This window comes from Dipodomys merriami, unplaced genomic scaffold (assembly GCF_024711535.1).
Source record: "Dipodomys merriami isolate MVZ:Mamm:240054 unplaced genomic scaffold, mDipMer1.0.p SCAF_125, whole genome shotgun sequence".
Taxonomy (NCBI): Eukaryota; Metazoa; Chordata; class Mammalia; order Rodentia; family Heteromyidae; genus Dipodomys; species Dipodomys merriami.
In genome coordinates this window covers 1,286,722-1,302,733 of record NW_027202549.1, presented here as the reverse complement: position 1 = coordinate 1,302,733, position 16,012 = coordinate 1,286,722, and the positions used below count along the sequence as shown (strand labels likewise).

The window sequence follows — 16,012 nt, the reverse complement described above, 5'->3', positions numbered from 1 at the left end:
GTCTCCACGCTGGCCTCCGGGCGTGTGTCTCCACGCTGGCCTCCTGCCTTGTTTTCTGGGGAGGTGTCGGGGATGGGGCCCGGGCGCTGCTGTCCTGTGGATTTTCCGCTGGAGCCCGGCACCCCGACACCGCCTCCTGGCTGCTGAGTTGGAGCTGAGCGCCTCCCCCGGAGCCGGCCTCGAGCCTCGGGCCTCAGGCCTGGGCCTCCCGAGCCGGCTGAGCCACCGGCGCCCCCCCCTCCACTCCGGCTGCTCACCGACAGGCCCCGTCTTCAGCTCCCATGGAGCCCACTTCCCCGTCGGTGGCTTCCCCTTGGAGCTGGTGGAACCCGGCTGGAGGGTTCTAGATTTCCATCTTGGGGTTTTCCGCGGGGATCTGGCCCGTCTCGAAGCTTCGGTCTGCAGCCCGTGGCCCACGTGCCGGCCAGGGGGCAGCACCCAGAGCGGCTGCTCGGATTGGCTGCCCGGGAGCGGCTGCTCGGATTGGTCACCTGGAGCAGTGCTCGGATTGGCTGCCCGGGAGCGGCTGCTCGGATTGGTCACTTGGAGCAGTGCTCGGATTGGCTGCCCGGGAGCGGCTGCTCGGATTGGCTGGCTGGCGGGGTCAGGGCGTGAGAAGGCGCGTCTCGTCTCGTGGCAGGCGGAACCGTGGGCTCAGGAAGGTGGAGGATGGGGAAAAGTTGATCATCGTCCGAGAAGTTACTAGAAAGAGATGAGAGGTCTCCGTGCCCGCGTCGTGCAGGCCGGGACACGGAGCCGAGGACGGGCGGATGAGGACGGACGTGGACGTGGGGCGGGTGGGCCGCGTCCCGGGCCCGGGCCGCCTCTCTCTGTGGCGGTTTCTGGGTCGGTCCCGGGTCCCGGGTCCCGGGGCTCGCGCTCCGCTCCGGCTCCGGCCGGGTGTGACGTGCCGGGGGCTGGCTTCGAACTGCGATCCTCGGGGCTCGGCCTCCCCGCCGAGGTCGTGCCCCCCCCCGCCCGTGGCCTTACTTGGGGGGGGGGGGGAAGAGGACGGACAGATGGACACAGGCGACGGCAGAGCCAGGGCGTGTTTGGGGAACGTTTTATTGCCTCGTTTCCGCGGGGAAGCGCGTCCCGCCGCCCGGGGGCCGGCAGGGCCCCCCCACCTCACCCCCGCCCCGCGACGCCTACAAAAACGGGGGGCGGGGGGCGATTGTTTTAAAAAAAGAACTCCGCGCGGAGGGCCCAGGGGTGGGGGGTGCCCCCATCCCGCCCCCCCCACCCCGCGCAGGAGAGCGAGGGGGTCTGCGCGCGAGCGTCTGTCCGTGTGAAGAACCCCCGACCCCCCTCCCGCCCTCCCCCCGCCCGGGCTTCACGGCTCACCCTGGGCCGGGGAGGGGGGGCTGTGCAACGCGTGGTGGGTGTCACATCATCGAGGGAGCGTACAGAGAAGACGGGGAGCCCAGGGCTGCCTGGAACCCCGCACCCCCCCTGCTCGGGGCGCCCCTCCTGGCCCCGAGCCCGGGCTGGCCGGGTCCGGCGTGGTCTCCGAGGAGGAAGGTCCCATGGAGGGGGACAGAGGGGGGGAGGGATCGAGGCCCCCCCTTGGCTCTGCCCCCCCACCCCGGGGCCGTCCGTCCAGGTCGGGTCCCACCACCGGATCCCCCCCCCCCCCCAACGTTAGTCATGAGTCCGGAAGAGAGCGCGGAGGGGGCGATCGGGGGCCAGAGGAGTGATTTGTGGGGGGGGCGCAGCCTCCGCTCGCGCAGACGCGGGCGAGCGTGCAAACACACACCCGCCGGAGGCGAGCTGGAAAAAGCCAACAGTGAGGAGAAAAACAACCGTGGCGCGGCGGGTGGGTGCGCTCCGCCACCGCCCGCCAGGGTCCTTGAGACCTCACAGAAAACTCGCTTGTGTGTGTGTTCCTCGGAAGGAGGAGTCGTCTCTGCGCGAGCCACGCGTGCCACGGCGGCTGCGGGGCCAGGTGTGTGTGCGTGGCCGGGCTGCTAGACCACGTACTGGTACGGGTCTGCCTTCCCGTGGTCTGGCGTGGCAAAGGGACTGGCCCAGCCCAGGGAGAAGGGGTGGCCGAACACGGCTTTCATGTTCATCCACTTTGTTTTTTTAGCCCATCTTCTCTCTTCCTTTTTCAATTGCTCTATTCCCTGAAAACAAGAACAATCACACTTTCAGTTAAGCGCTTCCAGGCGGGGGCTTTGGGTGGCCAGGGCCAGCCATGAGCTGGATGCAGGTGGACTGGGCTGTGAATGCTTGCTTGCTTGCTTTTGGTGTGTGTGTGTGCACGTGCGTGTGCGTGCATGCATGCCAGTCCTGAGATTTGAACCCAGGGCCTTGAGCACAAGCTGTCCCTCTCTGAGTTTTTGTGTTCAAGGCTAGTGCGTTACTACTTTGAGCCACAGCACCAGTTCTGTGTTGCTGTTGTGTTTTGGGGGTGGTTAATGAGATGAATTTCCTGAATTTTCCTTCTCGGGACTGGCTCAGCACCATCATTCTCAGATTTCAGCCTGCTGGGTAGCTGGGATGACAGGCGGGAGCCGCTGGCGCCCCGGCTGCTTCTCTTTTATTTATTTTCTGGTCAGTCCTGGGGCTTGAACTCAGGGCCTAGGCTCTGTCCCTCAGCTCTTCAGCTCAAGGCGAGCGCTCTACCACTTGAGCCACAGCGCCACTTCAGGTTTTCTGGTGGTTCATGGGAGATCAGAGTCTCACGGACTTTCCTGACCAGGCTGGCTTTGAACCCCCGATCCTCAGATCTCAGCCTCCTGAGTGGCTAGGATGACAGGTGTGAGCCCTGGCGGCGCCCAGCCAGAGCTTCCTCTTTGAGGAGCCTCTCTGTGTCTGGTGACGAGGGTCACCGGGCTCTGGAGGAACGCATGCGTGTCCGTGTGCGGCCCTGAGTGGGTGGGGGGCCCCTCTCCACTGCGACCGCTTTGCAGACAAAAAAAGGGGGGGGGAACCCCATCAAATGACTGCTCTGGCCCCGCGCCGGGTGAGAAGGAGGAGGTCGGAGGGAGGAGAGGAGTTAGTACGAGTTACAGGGCACCCCGCAACGCTGCCTCAGTGGGACCTGGGTGGGGGGGGGACGGCGGCCTGGGAGAGGGGAGGGGGCGCTGAGCCCCAGCGCTGATGCCGTTGCTTCCCAGACCCGCATTTACTCAGAACCCAGAGCTGCCGGGCTGCACCTGGGGGGAAGGGGGTGACCCCCCACCCCCAAATCACTGGACGGCAGCAGCCTGCACCCCCACCCCACCCCCAAGCTCGGCTCTCCACACGCAGGCCCCAAGTGCTCCTTCTTTTTCCTGCCCCCCCAAAAAAAACCGCAAGGGGGGGGACACGGCCTCCCCACGGAGTGACCCGAACCTCCCCCTCCCCGGCCCGCCACTCACCGTCTCGTCCGTGCAGATGGAGTGCACCTGCGTGCCGAACATCACCGAGGTGAAGATGAGGAAGAGCAGCGCCTCGAAGCACAGCAGGATGAGCAGGATGACCGTGGCGGGCGGCGAGAAAGAGCTGCACTCTGCAACGCAAAGGCCCGCGCGCTCAGCGACGGCGGCGCATCGCGCCAGCGCCTGGCCCTGGCTGGAGATGGGTCCTGCAAGGTGGGGTCCTGCTGCACTGGTTTTGAGGGTGCTCCCCCTTCCCGGTCTGCAAAGGTACTGGGGGGGACCCCTGGGGACATGCCTCGCCCCTCTGCAGGGCTCCTGAGGGATGAGCTCCAACAGACAAACACTCTTCCCAGCTCTCCGCCGAGGTCTGGGGAGCAGCCCATCCTTGGGGGGCCCCGGGGAATATATCGGGGAGAAAGGAGGCTTTAGAGCCCCAACTCTGTACTCTGCGCTCCCTGGCTTCCGCTGTCTGCCTGCCTTCTCTCCCTCCCTCCCTTCCTTCCTTCCTTCTCTATGCTGGTCCTGGGTCTTGAGCTCAGGGCCTGGGTGCTGGGTCTGAGCCTTTTGGCTTCGGCTTGGCGCTCTACTGCTTGAGCCGCAGCTCGTTTGCTGGTTGGCTGGAGAGGAGAGTCTCACGGACTCCTGCCCAGGCTGGCTCCGAACTGCGGGCCTCCGATCTCAGCCTCCTAAGCAGCTACAGCATGGCAGGTGGGAGCCCCGGGAGGCCGGGGACTTTTTCCTGTTGGTTGTGGGGCTTGAACTCAGGGCCCGGGCACCGTCCCTGAGCTCTTCTTGCTCAAGGCTGGCGCTCCACCAGCCACAGCTGTTTCCGGTTTTCTGGTGGTTTGCTGGAAATAAGTCTCATGGGTTTTCCTGCCTGCGCTGGCTTTGAACCAGCTCCTCAGATCTCAGCCTCCTGAGATCACAGGGGTGAGCCCCACGCACCCCACTAAGACTTTTGTTTTATTCAGGGCTGCACCAGCAGACCAGTGCTCAGCAACTAAAGGATTCCGGCGCAGGGTTGGATCTGGGATTTATTTACTTTCCCCTTCTGTACTGGGGAGCAAAAAGGATTCATGGGAGACTGGGAAGGTGGCTCCGTGGTAGTGTGCATGCATGAAGCCCCAGGTTCAACTCCTCAGTACCACCTACACAGAAAAAGCTGCAGGTGGCGCTGTGGCTCAAGTGGTAGAGTGCTAGCCTTGAGCAAAAAGCAGCTCAGCAACAGTGCCCAGGCCCTGAGTTCAAACCCCAGGACTGACCAAAAAAAAAAAAAAAGAATTCATGGGAGAGCCAGACGAGGTGGCTTGTATTAGATAAAATAGCCTGGGGGGGGGAGTTGCAAGGCTCCACCTCAATTAGTAAGCCAGGTATGGTGGTACCTGTAGTCCCAGCTACGTGAGAGACATGAGGTAAGAGGAATAGGATGGGGAGCTGGCTCTGGAGAAACATTGGGGGCCCTATCTAAAAATGGAGGCAAGAAAGGACTTAGAGATATGGCTCAAGCGGTGGAGAGCCCACGCAGGTAAGCTCAAGGCCCCGAGATCCAAACCCTAGTCACACACACACTTGAAAAAAATGGAGGAAGAGGCGGCAGGATTTGCTCCGTGCAGCCTCGCACCGAGCAAGGCCATGGGGGGAAGGCCGGCGCTAGCTACTCGGGCAGCTGAGATCTGGGGATCGTGGTTCAAAGCCAGCCAGGCCAGGAAAGCCCACGAGAGCCTTAACTCCGACAAACCCCCAGAAAACCGGGGGGGGGGGGGGTTTGAGCCACGACTCAAAATGGGAGCGCGGCGGCCTTGAGCGAAAGAGCTCAGAGACGGCACCCGGGCCCCGGGTTCGAGCCCCGCGACCGACAGAATGGAAAAACTACGTGAAGAGATAGAGATGTGGGAAGGAAGCTCCCTCGCCCGCGTGGGGCCTGGCCTCGGGGCTCCCCACGTTACCTGCGGGGCTGCCTGCGAGGGGCGGCCTCGTGTGGCGGAGGGAGGCCCCGGCCTCCACGCTCGCTCTCCCGGCCGCTCCGTACGCTTGGAGAATATCTAATAAAAGGAGGTCGGACCCCGGCCCCGGGCAGGGTCGTGAGAGCCGCCCCCCCCACTTCCACCCTCACCCCGCTGTGGAGGGGGACGGACGGGGGGGGGGCGCGTGTCACCCCCCCACCCCACCCCCCGCGCACACTCACTCGTCCAGTCCTCCTCGAAGCAGTGCAGGAAGTGGAAGCCCACCATGATGAGCGCGTGCAGGGAGATGAGGGCTATGTACATCTGCAAGAGCAGGAGAGGCGCCGCGTGGGGGGCTGGGTCGGCCTCCTGACCCGCCCCCCTACCCCCCCCCCCCCCCGGGGAAGGGCACCCCGACTCACTGTAAACAGGACGAAGTATTTCTGGTTGTTCTCGCCCACGCAGTTGTTCACCCACGGGCAGTGGTGGTCCATCTTGCGGATACACCGCTTGCACACGCTGTCGAGGTACACGAGGGGGGGACCTTCAGGGGCGGCCCCTGCCTCTCCCCGTGGGGGAACGTGACCCCCCCAAGGGACCAGCCACACGGGAGGCTGGGATGTGAGGATTGCGCTTTGAGGCCAGCCTGGGCAGGGAGGTCCGTGAGACTCCTATCTCCCAACGAACAGCTCAGGAGAAACCTGAAGCGGCGCTGGGGCTCCGGGCGGTGCAGTGCTAGTCTCGAGAGAAAAACGCTCCAGGACAGCACCTGGGCCCTGAGTTCAAACCCCAGGACCGGCACCAAAAGTTAAGGAAAAAAAAAAAAAAGTTGAAAAAGAAGGCAGATTGGGACTTTGGGGGTCACAGACCACAGGGGACAGAGGCCCACGCACCCCAGCCTTCTTGGCTGTTGGGTGATGTAAGAGGCTGGACCCGACCCAGCGGAGAAAGACGTTCCCCCGGGGTGACAAGGAGTTTGAGATTGGGCTTGCGTGAACAACAAAAAAGGAACAAAATCACTTGCACAACTTGGCCTAGCCGAGAGAGAAGAATGTTCCTGACCCCCCCAACTCCCCACAGGAAGGTGGGGGGAGGATGAGTGCCAGTGGCCTGTCGTCCTACTTACTCAGGAGACAGAGATCTGGGGGTCACGGTTCAAAGACAACCTGGTCAGGAAAGTCCTCGAGACTCTCATCTCCAATGAACCAGGAAAAGCCGGAAGTGGCGCTGTGGCGCAGGGGTAGAGCGCCAGCCTTGAGTAAAAAAGCTAAAGGACAGTGCCCAGTCCGAGTTCAAGCCCCAGGACTGGGAAAAAAGCTCCTTGTGTGGGTGGCTTCGTGCCTGGTCCCCCGAGATCACTGGGGAAGCTCCCCGCTTTTCGAGGAGAAGTGTCTGCCGCCTCCCCGGTCTGCTGCCACTCCTAGTCTGAAGGCAGGTGGCCGTGGTGATACCAAGGGCCGGACGCTGGTGGCTCTTGCCTGTCACCCTAGCTACTCAGGAGGTTGACTTCAGACGATCCTGGTTCAAAGCCAGTCTGGGCAGGAAAGTCTGTGAGATGCTCATCTCCAGTGTGCTACCACAAGCTGGAGGTGGCGCTGTGGCTCAGGTGGTAGAGCGCCAGCCTGGAGCAAAAGACCTGAGGGACAGCGCCCAGGACCCAGGCCCAAGCTCCAGGACCCGCACAGAAAGAAGGAAATGATGCAAAAAGCGACTCAAGTGGTAAGAATGCCTATGTAGCAAAGGTAAGGCTCGAGTTCAAACCGTAGCACCGCCAAAATAAATGAATCGAGTAAAACACGCAGTTATGCGTGCGAATATACGTATGACACACCCTCCCTCACGATATACATCCTAGCTGGTACCATCTGTCAGACACTGTTGTCCAGAGAACCACCACGGTGTCTGCTTCCCCAAGGTTCCTCCCGATCTCCCCTGGTGTAGGGCTGCTCCTCCTCGCTACTTACTTCCTTTATTTATTAAAAATAATAGTATTTTTTTTTGGGGGGGGAGGGTCGGTCCTGGGGCTTGAACTCCAGGCCTGGGCACTGTCCCTGAGCATTTCCCCTCAAGGCTGGGGTTCTACCACTTGAACCACAGCTCCACTTCTGGCTTTTTGGCAGTTACTTGGAGATCAGAGTTATGGGGCTTTCGTTCCATCCATAGTCTGACTGGCTCGCCACCTTTTTGACTGAAAGGGATGGTGGGCCGAAGTGTCGTGGGATGGAAAGATTGGGGGACCCGAGAACAGGTTCTCATCGAACCGAAGGGGGGGGGGCTCAAGTTCTGTTATCAGCCTCTGCAGATCTACCCCGTCCTCTCTGGTGAGCCCCGATAACAGACGCACAGCGATGCATCGAAAAACAACATGGCGCTATGTAAGTGTGTGGGCACCACAGGGTAGAAAGACGACCACAGGGCTGGGGTCGGCCGCGTGTGGGGCAGGTGGGGTGCACGTTAGGTCTAGGCCAGGAAAAGGGTCTTCAGCTCTCCCCCCCGCCCCAGAACAACCTATCCCCCCAGAAGCCTGCTGCCCTGGCCGTCCACTTAAGCATTTCAATGGCTCCACCCACATGAGCATCCATGGACCATCACATTAGCATACTTGGCTCCACCCACACCGAGTTCTACCCTCTTCTTGGGTCCCAACACTGCAGGGAAAGATCCCCCCCGCCCCCACCTCAAGGCTGGTGCTCTACCGCTGTGAGCCACGGCGCCATGTCTGGCTCTTTTGGCGATTCTCTGGAGGGAAGAGTCTTCTGGGGAGACGTGTGTGTGTGTGTGTGGGGGAGGTACCTGCAGTGGTGGGCTCGGTCCGGCTTGATGCTGCAGCACTTGGGACACTTGTAGACCACCTGGCCGGGCTTGAGCTGTAGGCTCTCGATGAACTCTTTGGTGGCATTTCCCTTGGGCACGGCCCCCTGTGGGGAGAAGGGGGGAGAGGCATCAGGCCTGGGCCGGTGCGTTCTGCAGGGCAGCGTCATCATTCAGATCCACATCCCAAAACGCATCGACACGAAGGATTATCTCTTTTTTTTTTTTCAGTGGTGGGGCTCGAACCCAGGGCCCGAGCACCATCCTGAACCTCTGTGTGCTCGCGGCTAGTGCTCTAGCACTTGAGCCACAGCACCACTTCCGGCTTTTTTCTGTGTAGGTGGGACTGAGGAATGGAGCCCGGGGCTTTGTGCGTGCTAGGTAAGCACTCCACCACTAAGCCACCCAGCCACCCCCCGACGCAGCGGCCGGCCTTCCTGCTCCCCTGGCCCAAACCTGTGTGATAGCACACGGGGCCTCCTACTCCACTGTAAATTTGGGGGGCAGAGGCGACTTTCCACTCCCGGGGCCAGGCGCGAAGCCAGCCCTGGATCAAGCCACGGGGAATAATAACCCGCCCCACAGACGTGGAGCGGGCGCTCGCATACCAGGCATAGTTCCGAGTGCTTTCTGACAAAGAGCAGCTGTCAGCGAGCACAAGAAACGGACAATAAACCCATCAGACCGAGACCACGCTCTGGTCCTCACTTCACAGCGGAGGTAGAGGTCGCAAGCCAACCAGGCGACCCCAAGGGCAGCTCTAGAAGCCACAGCCAGCCATCCAAGTGTAGAACTTATGCCTCGATCAAAAGCCAACCCAATTCACTGGATCCCTACTTAAGTAACTTTATCGTGCCGGTCCCGGGGCTTGAACTTGGGGCCTCAACGCTGTCCCTGAGGGATGCTTGTTCCCCCCTCAAGGCTAGTGCTTGGCCACTCAAGCTTCAGCTCCACTTTTGGCTTTGTTGGCCATTCATCAGAGGTGAGGTCTCACAGCCTCTCTGCCCCGGGCTGGCTTCAAATGGCAATCCTCAGACCTCGGCCTCTCGGGCAGCCAGGGGGACAGGAGGGAGCCACGGGTGCCCCGCAGTCTTTGCCTTTCCGTCGCTTCAATGCTGTTGTTAAGACGCGAACGGCCTGGGGAATGAGGCCTTCCTTCCCGGCGTGGTGAAGTGTCTAAGGACTCCACCATTTTTACCAGTGCCGTCATTTACCACTGAAAGGCACTGGCATTCTGGGGTTTGGGGGTGGGGCGCATGCGCGCTCCCGGCTTGTCCTCCTCTCATTGATGGATGGGGGTCTCTTGGGGCCTGTGCCCCAAGGCCGGCTGTCTCCTTTGTGAGAAGGTGGAAGGTGGGGGATCCCCCAAAGCATCACGTCCTCTCTCTGGGGCACGGCTTCTCGGGGCTATTTGAAAGTGGTAGTGACGCCCGGCATCCTGGCTACTCTTGAGGCTAAGAACGGAGGATCACGGTTGGAAGCCAGCTGTGGTTGAAAAGTCCAGGAGACTCTCATCTCTGATTGATCACCCAAAATATGGAAGTGCAGCCAGGGTGCAAGCAGAGAGCGCCAGCCTTGAACAAAAAGCAGCTCAGGGACAGCGCCCGGGCCCTGAGTTCAAGCCCTGATGGGAGTAAGAAAACAAAAGCAGCAGTGGCAGGTGAGGAGCCGCCGGGCAGAGTCCCGGATGTGGTTTGGGAGCAGGCCGGCCCCTCCCTCAGGTGAGGTGCACCTGGCTGTTCTCTAGATGCACCAGCGCCCGGCCAGCGGCAGGGGGCGCCCGAGTGTCACTTGTCTGAATTTCCAATGCCCCCCCCCAATCCTTCCTGGGCTAACACCTGCCCCCCGGCCCTGGCACCCTCTGGGTGGCCTGCGGTAGTGTGAAACAGTCCCAGACTCGGTCTACACTGACGTGGGACCTCCAGCCTGGCAGGGATCGGGAGATGAATTTTCTTTTCTCGAACAGTCTGCTGAAACCGAACAGATTTATCTTCCACCTTTTCTCAAAGCTCAGCTTTGAAATCATTTTTTGGGGTTCACTGATGATTAGGTCCGAGGAAAAGGAGGACAAAAATAAACAGCTTAACTCCAGGAGCCGATGGCTCACGCCTGTAATCCTAGCTACTCAGGAGACTGAGATCTGAGGATCGCAGTTCAAGCCAGCTTGGGCAGCAAAGACCTCGAGACTCTGGGAGCCACCAGTGGCCGGCACAGCATTGCTGTAATCGTGCGAGGCTTGGCTTCGCGCTTCTTTGCAGCTGGGCTACTAATGAGCTGCGTGGCTCAGCTCTACGCATCTTCTGGGAGACACTGCCCCAGATCTGACTTTCCCCGATGAATGAAGGAATGGCTCACAGGCTGCAACAGCAGACCGCGTCTGGGACTAGAAAAGCGAGGGGGTGGAAATGGGGAAAGGAGGGGAAGGAAGGGGGGCTTCCAGGGTGCAACCTGTCTTCAAGAAGAGCTCTCCATTCCTCTGCACTCCTGCAGCTGTGTTTCTGGGAGGCAGGGAGCGCGTCGGTTGGCATTCACAATCTCCGAGTGGCCGGAGGGGGTGGGTGAGTGGTCAGATGCCACAGGACTCGACCCACTTGTGCCCGCCAGGCTGCGCGGTCCACTTGTGCTGTCCCTGCTCCACTTTTCAAGCGGAACCTCCCCTCGAGGGGCTGCTGACAAGTTCAGGTACCATGGCGCTGGAAGGAATGACTGCCAGATGGCTGGTTGTGTGCTTTTTCTTTTTTTTTTTCCTTTTGGGTCGTTCGTGGGGCTTGAACTCAGGGCCTGGGCACCGTCCCGGAGCTCTTCAGCTCAAGGCGAGCGCTCTACCACTTGAGCCACAGCGCCACTTCTGGTTTTCTGGTGATTCATTGGAGATCCGAATCTCACGGACTTTCCTGCTTGGGCTGGCTTTGAACCGTGATCCTTCAGATCTCCCTGGCCTCTCCAGTGTTTGGGATGATGGGCTCATGCCACCGGCACCCGGCTTCGATGGAGACTCCCGATGGTCTCTGATTCACCTGCACGTCGGTCCTCAGACCCAGCTGATTATGAGCCACACGAGTGTTCCAATGCCCAGAGCCCGGCTCCCAGACCAGTTAAACCCAGATCGCGGGGTGAAGGGCACACCTCTGCTCCTCACTTCTCTCCGTCCTACCCTGAACCTCTGTTTGCAAGCACAATGCCAATTGCTTAAAACACCCAGCCCCTCTCTCTCGATGGCTCGGTTTTAATCACTGCTGCATCGAACACCTCGTCGGTCATGCTATTCTCCCGTCTCCGCCTTTGTAGCTCCAGCCGATTTCTCAAACCACCTCCTTCGCTTTGCTTTTAAATTATATGCGTTGTCTTTTAAAGCTGTCGCCCAAGGCGTGATTACTGGTCCTGTCAAAACCACCTGGCCTTCTGCCTGTCAAGAGGCCGCGATCCTAGGATCCTGGTTCAAAGCCAGCCCAGGGAAGAAAGGCCATGAGATTCTCATCTCCAGAAAACCAGAAGTGGCGCCATGGCTCAAGTGGTAGAGCGCCCGCCTTCAGCGAAGAAGCACGGGGACAGCGCTTAGGCCAAGCTCAAGCCCCAGGATGGACAAGAAAAAACAAACCCCACAGCAAACCCAAACTGGAAGTGGAGCCATGTTGCAAAGCAAGAGCACCTGCCCTGAGCAAAAAAGCTCAGAGATGGCGCCCAGGCCCTGAGTTCAAGCCCTACGACCGAAAAAACAATGAATAAACCTCAACTTTCCAGTCTCATCAAGCTACTACTAGTTCTGGGGGAACTTCCATGCCCTGGCGCCCAGGGGCGCTCTACGTGTGCTTGATCCTGTCTGGTAACCCCATGAATAGCACTCATACTGGGCCGGTGTGTGCGGGCGTGTCTGAGGCTCTGGTGTCATGGAGCCAGGAAAACCCCTCTCCTGTGGGCTGGATCAACAGCTCACCAGCCAAACTGATAAGAAACGGGAACCCCGGGAGGAGCCCGGCCCGGGACCCCTTCATCTCCACTGTGCTTTCCCGGGGTTCGCAGAAACAGCACATGGGTGGCCCGCACCTCTGCCCTTAGCAGCGCTTTCCCTTTCTTCCTTTACACTTGCACACGCGTGAAACAATCATGCCGCAGGGGGGCCTTATCCAAGAACGGCTGTCTGGCTTTGCTCATAGCCAGATCATGAACGGGAAAAGGATGATTTAATACTAGGGTGCAAAAACCAAAGCCGAAAGTCTGCCCAACAGCAAACTTGTGCGCGCGGCTCGGTGTGTTTCGTGACGTCACACGGGAGTCACCGCCATGCCAACCTGTGTGCATCGAGAGACATCCTTTGAAAGGCCAGTACGGGGGCTCGAACCCACGGCCTCCATGTTCTTGCTTAGCATTTTTCCACTCAAGGCTGGCACGCTTCCCACCTGAATCAGGCTTCCTACCCTTCTGTATTATTTTTACCGGCAAACTGGGTGATGAGAGGCCCACAGATTTTGCTGCCCAGGGCCGGCCTCAAACCCAGATCCTTAGATCTCACTCAGCCTCCTGAGGGGCCGAGATCACAGGTGCGGGCCATGGGCGGCCGGCTACACCACCGTACCTTTCTGCCTCAGAAGCCGGTCTGGGCGGGAGCAGACCAGTCCAACTCGGCAGATGGCCTACAACACGCCATGTCCCCAGTGTCCCGTGGAACTCTAACCCCACGCGCTCCTGGGGTCCGGAGAGAGGAGCGTGCGGGCCCTGGCCGTGCCTCGGGGGCCAGGGGAAGAACGACATACTCACAGGGTCCGTCAGCATGGCCCGGCAGTGGGAGGCCAGGGCCAGGAAGGCTAGCAGGTTGAACACGATCCCGTTGACGACGCTGTAGGCGTAGTCTCCCGATGGCACGAGCATGACGAAGAGGACCACGAACTCCGCGTAGAGGACCAGGAACCAGGTGACGACGGCACAGGCGATGCCGCAGCCGTCGCGGATGAACCACATGGTGCCCGCGGGGCCGGGGCGGGGAGGCGGGACGCACTTCTCCGGCCGCAGGTACTCCGGTTTGCGCTCAATGTCTCGGAAGCGGTGGGCGGGGCTGAGCATCATAGGCTATTCTGTCCATACTGGCATCTGCGAGGACAAAGACCCACAGATGCCGCCAGGTCGTCTTAGCGCGGGCAGACCTGTGCCAGCGAGCTGCGGGCACGTGTGAGGGCGGGGCCGGACCCGACGTCTCCCGTGATTCCCCTGATCAGGATGCCGCGCTCCTCTCCCCTCGTGGGCAAAGTCCACGAGACCCCCATCTCCCATAATACACTTCAAAGAAAAAAAGCCAAAATGAGGCTGTGGCTCAAGTGGTGGAGCACCAGCCTTGAGCAAACAGAGCTTGGGGATGGCTCCCGGGGCCCCGAGTTCAAGCCCCGGGATGGACACCCACACAAACCCACAGATCCACACACATTCCAACCCCGGCCACCTGATCCCAGGGTTGGCAGAGTGGGGGCTAAGCGAGGGGGTAGAGGTACTTTAAGCAAGTAACTTTTCTTCCCCCACACCTGCCTACCAGAATCAATGGAGAGAGCAAGAATATTGGGGAGCACTCAAGCCACGCCCCGGCACCGCCAGTGACAGCCTAATTAGGCTTATTCAAAGACACGGGCCCTTGGCCAGACACCGGTGGCTCAGGCCTGCTGTCCTTGCAACTCAGGAGGCCGAGTGCTGAGGATCAAGGTTCGAAGAGAGTCCGGGCAGGAAGGTCTGTGAGACTCTCGTCATCAGCTGACCATCTAAAAACCCGAAGTGAAGCTGTGGTTCACGGGGGCAGAGCACCAGCCCTGAGTAAAAACACAAGCTCAGGGCACCGAGTTCAAGCTCTATGACTGACAAAAAAAATAACGCTGATGTAGTAAGTACAACCTCGAGCACGTCTGGACACAGACTCATCTATAAAGTACCCACTCTGGGACGTGACAGAGAAGTTTCCTGGCCCTCGATCTGAAGTGATCGCCCACTAAAGAAGTAAGAGACCTGTCGGGATTCCCCACGGTCGTGAGGGACAAATCCCTGCATTCCACGCGCACCTGTCATCTGTAGCCAAGAGATCCATCTTTTCCCTTCTATCGAACTGTGTGCTTTGTCTTCAATCAAGACTATGCACACCTAGCGGGGCCTTGACTCTGCTAGAGCCACAGCCGGGGTGCTTCGTTTGGCCAAGGAATTAAAGGCTTCCATGTAAGTAAACTAAGTGAAGCAGATGCACAGTTACATGGTTATGGTGCAAGTCTTAAGAAATAAAACGGAATTGAGAGAGAGAAAGAGGAAAGGGGGAGAGAGGAAGGGAAGAAGAAAAGGAAAGGAGGGAAGGAGGGAATGAGGGAAGAAAGGAGGAAGGAAGGAAGGAAGGAAGGAAGGAAGGAAGGAAGGAAGGAAGGAAGGGGAAAGAAGGGTAGGATGCTACTAGGTATCATTGCTATTCCTGCCTTAAGTACAAGAGCCATCCGTTTCTTCCACGGTGATTTATAGCCATCCCTGGGAATGTCAATTACTAGAGTGTGCTAGGTAGGTAACGATGTCCCCAGGTGCTACAGAGATTCACTGTGGTCTTCAGTCTCACACCAAAGTGACCTGATCAGACGATTCTAATTCTGGCATCTCTTTGGCGTGGTTCTTTCTCCTCTGTTAACCGGCGGCTGGGTGGGGGGCGTCCTCTGTTTACTACTGCTAATGAGCTGGAACCGCAGTAAAAGGCGATCTCGTCGGGCTCTCTGCCTGCTCTCGTCTCCGGGGTCTCTGAGGGCTGGATGGCTTCCCCCATCATTAGCCCACTGCTGTCTGATGCTTCCTACAGTTTCAGACATCCGCTCCTTAACTCAATGCGAGGGCTGGGTGACCACAGGGCTCCCTTAGAGGTTCAGTCTGCTTACTTTCAGGACTATGGCCATATTCCCAGAGGTGAAAGGTTCCCTCTTATTCTAGTAACCAGAATGTACCTTTTCAATTTTTTTCTTTTTGGTAGTAAACTAGGTAGCTCTGTACCATTTGAGCCAGAACTCCACTTCTGGTTTTCTGGTGGACCACTGGAAATAAGAGTCTCATGGACCTCCCTGCCCCAGCTGGCTTCAAATTGTGATCCTCACACCTCAGCCTCCCAAGTCGCTAGGATGACAGGCGTGAGCCACCGCTACCCAGCCAGAATGTACGATCTGTGAACAATCTAGGACCAAAGAGTACGCGGAGCAGCTCAGTTTTCCTGCTGTTATCACTGGTGGGGGATGGCTTGGGATGCAGGAAAGAACCTGGACAGAGGGGCAGCAGGCAGCCGGGCGCCGATGGCTCGCACGTATCATCCCAGCTACTCGGGAGGCTGAGATCTGAGGATCACGGCCCAAAGCCAGCCAGGGTAGGAAAATCTGTGAGACTCATCTCCAATTGAGATGAGTCTTCCAGAAAACTGGAAGTGTACTTGTGGCTCAAGTGGCAGAGTGCTAGCCTTGAGTGAAAAAGCTCAGGGACAGTGCCCGGGGCCCTGAGTTCAAGACCCACGGCAGATGGACACACACACACACACACACACACACACACACACACACACACACACACACACACACACACACACACACACACACACACACACACACACACACACACACACACACACACACACACAGAGATTGGTGTGGAACTGAAGGGCATATGCTCCAAGCCACCCTCAAGAGGCTCAAAATACACCAACTGAAACCACGAACCGCAGCTGCTACAGGAAGGTTCACTAACCCCTGGGTCTCCTCGACCAACGGAAGGAATTCTCCAATAAGGACTTTCCCCTTAAATTAGTCAAGCAAACATCTCAGACATAAGAGGGAAATCTGGTGGGGAACAGCCTGTGCTTCGGGAAAGGACCCAGCCAAAGGGCACCAGCAGCTCACGCCTGTCATCCCA

General features: G+C 59.2%; 1 protein-coding gene across 4 annotated transcripts in view; it reads right to left on the bottom strand.

Moving 5' to 3' along the window:
• Zdhhc3 (zinc finger DHHC-type palmitoyltransferase 3) overlaps positions 1 to 16,012 on the bottom strand; it is a 33,200-nt gene that overhangs the window by 3,003 nt on the left and 14,185 nt on the right. The window contains exons 2-8 of one of the 4 annotated variants that reach the window (XM_070017589.1): positions 12,875 to 13,204; positions 8,102 to 8,226; positions 5,731 to 5,827; positions 5,551 to 5,632; positions 5,312 to 5,407; positions 3,366 to 3,496; positions 1,049 to 2,126 (exon numbers count right to left, since the gene is read on the bottom strand). In XM_070017589.1, the coding sequence (XP_069873690.1) occupies positions 1,968 to 2,126; positions 3,366 to 3,496; positions 5,312 to 5,407; positions 5,551 to 5,632; positions 5,731 to 5,827; positions 8,102 to 8,226; positions 12,875 to 13,180 (996 nt within the window). In that variant the 5' untranslated portion in view covers positions 13,181 to 13,204 and the 3' untranslated portion in view covers positions 1,049 to 1,967. Of the gene's footprint in view, positions 1 to 1,048; positions 2,127 to 3,365; positions 3,497 to 5,311; positions 5,408 to 5,550; positions 5,633 to 5,730; positions 5,828 to 8,101; positions 8,227 to 12,874; positions 13,205 to 16,012 lie in introns of those variants that run through there. The other 3 variants (XM_070017587.1, XM_070017590.1, XM_070017588.1) reach the window with 3 other exon arrangements.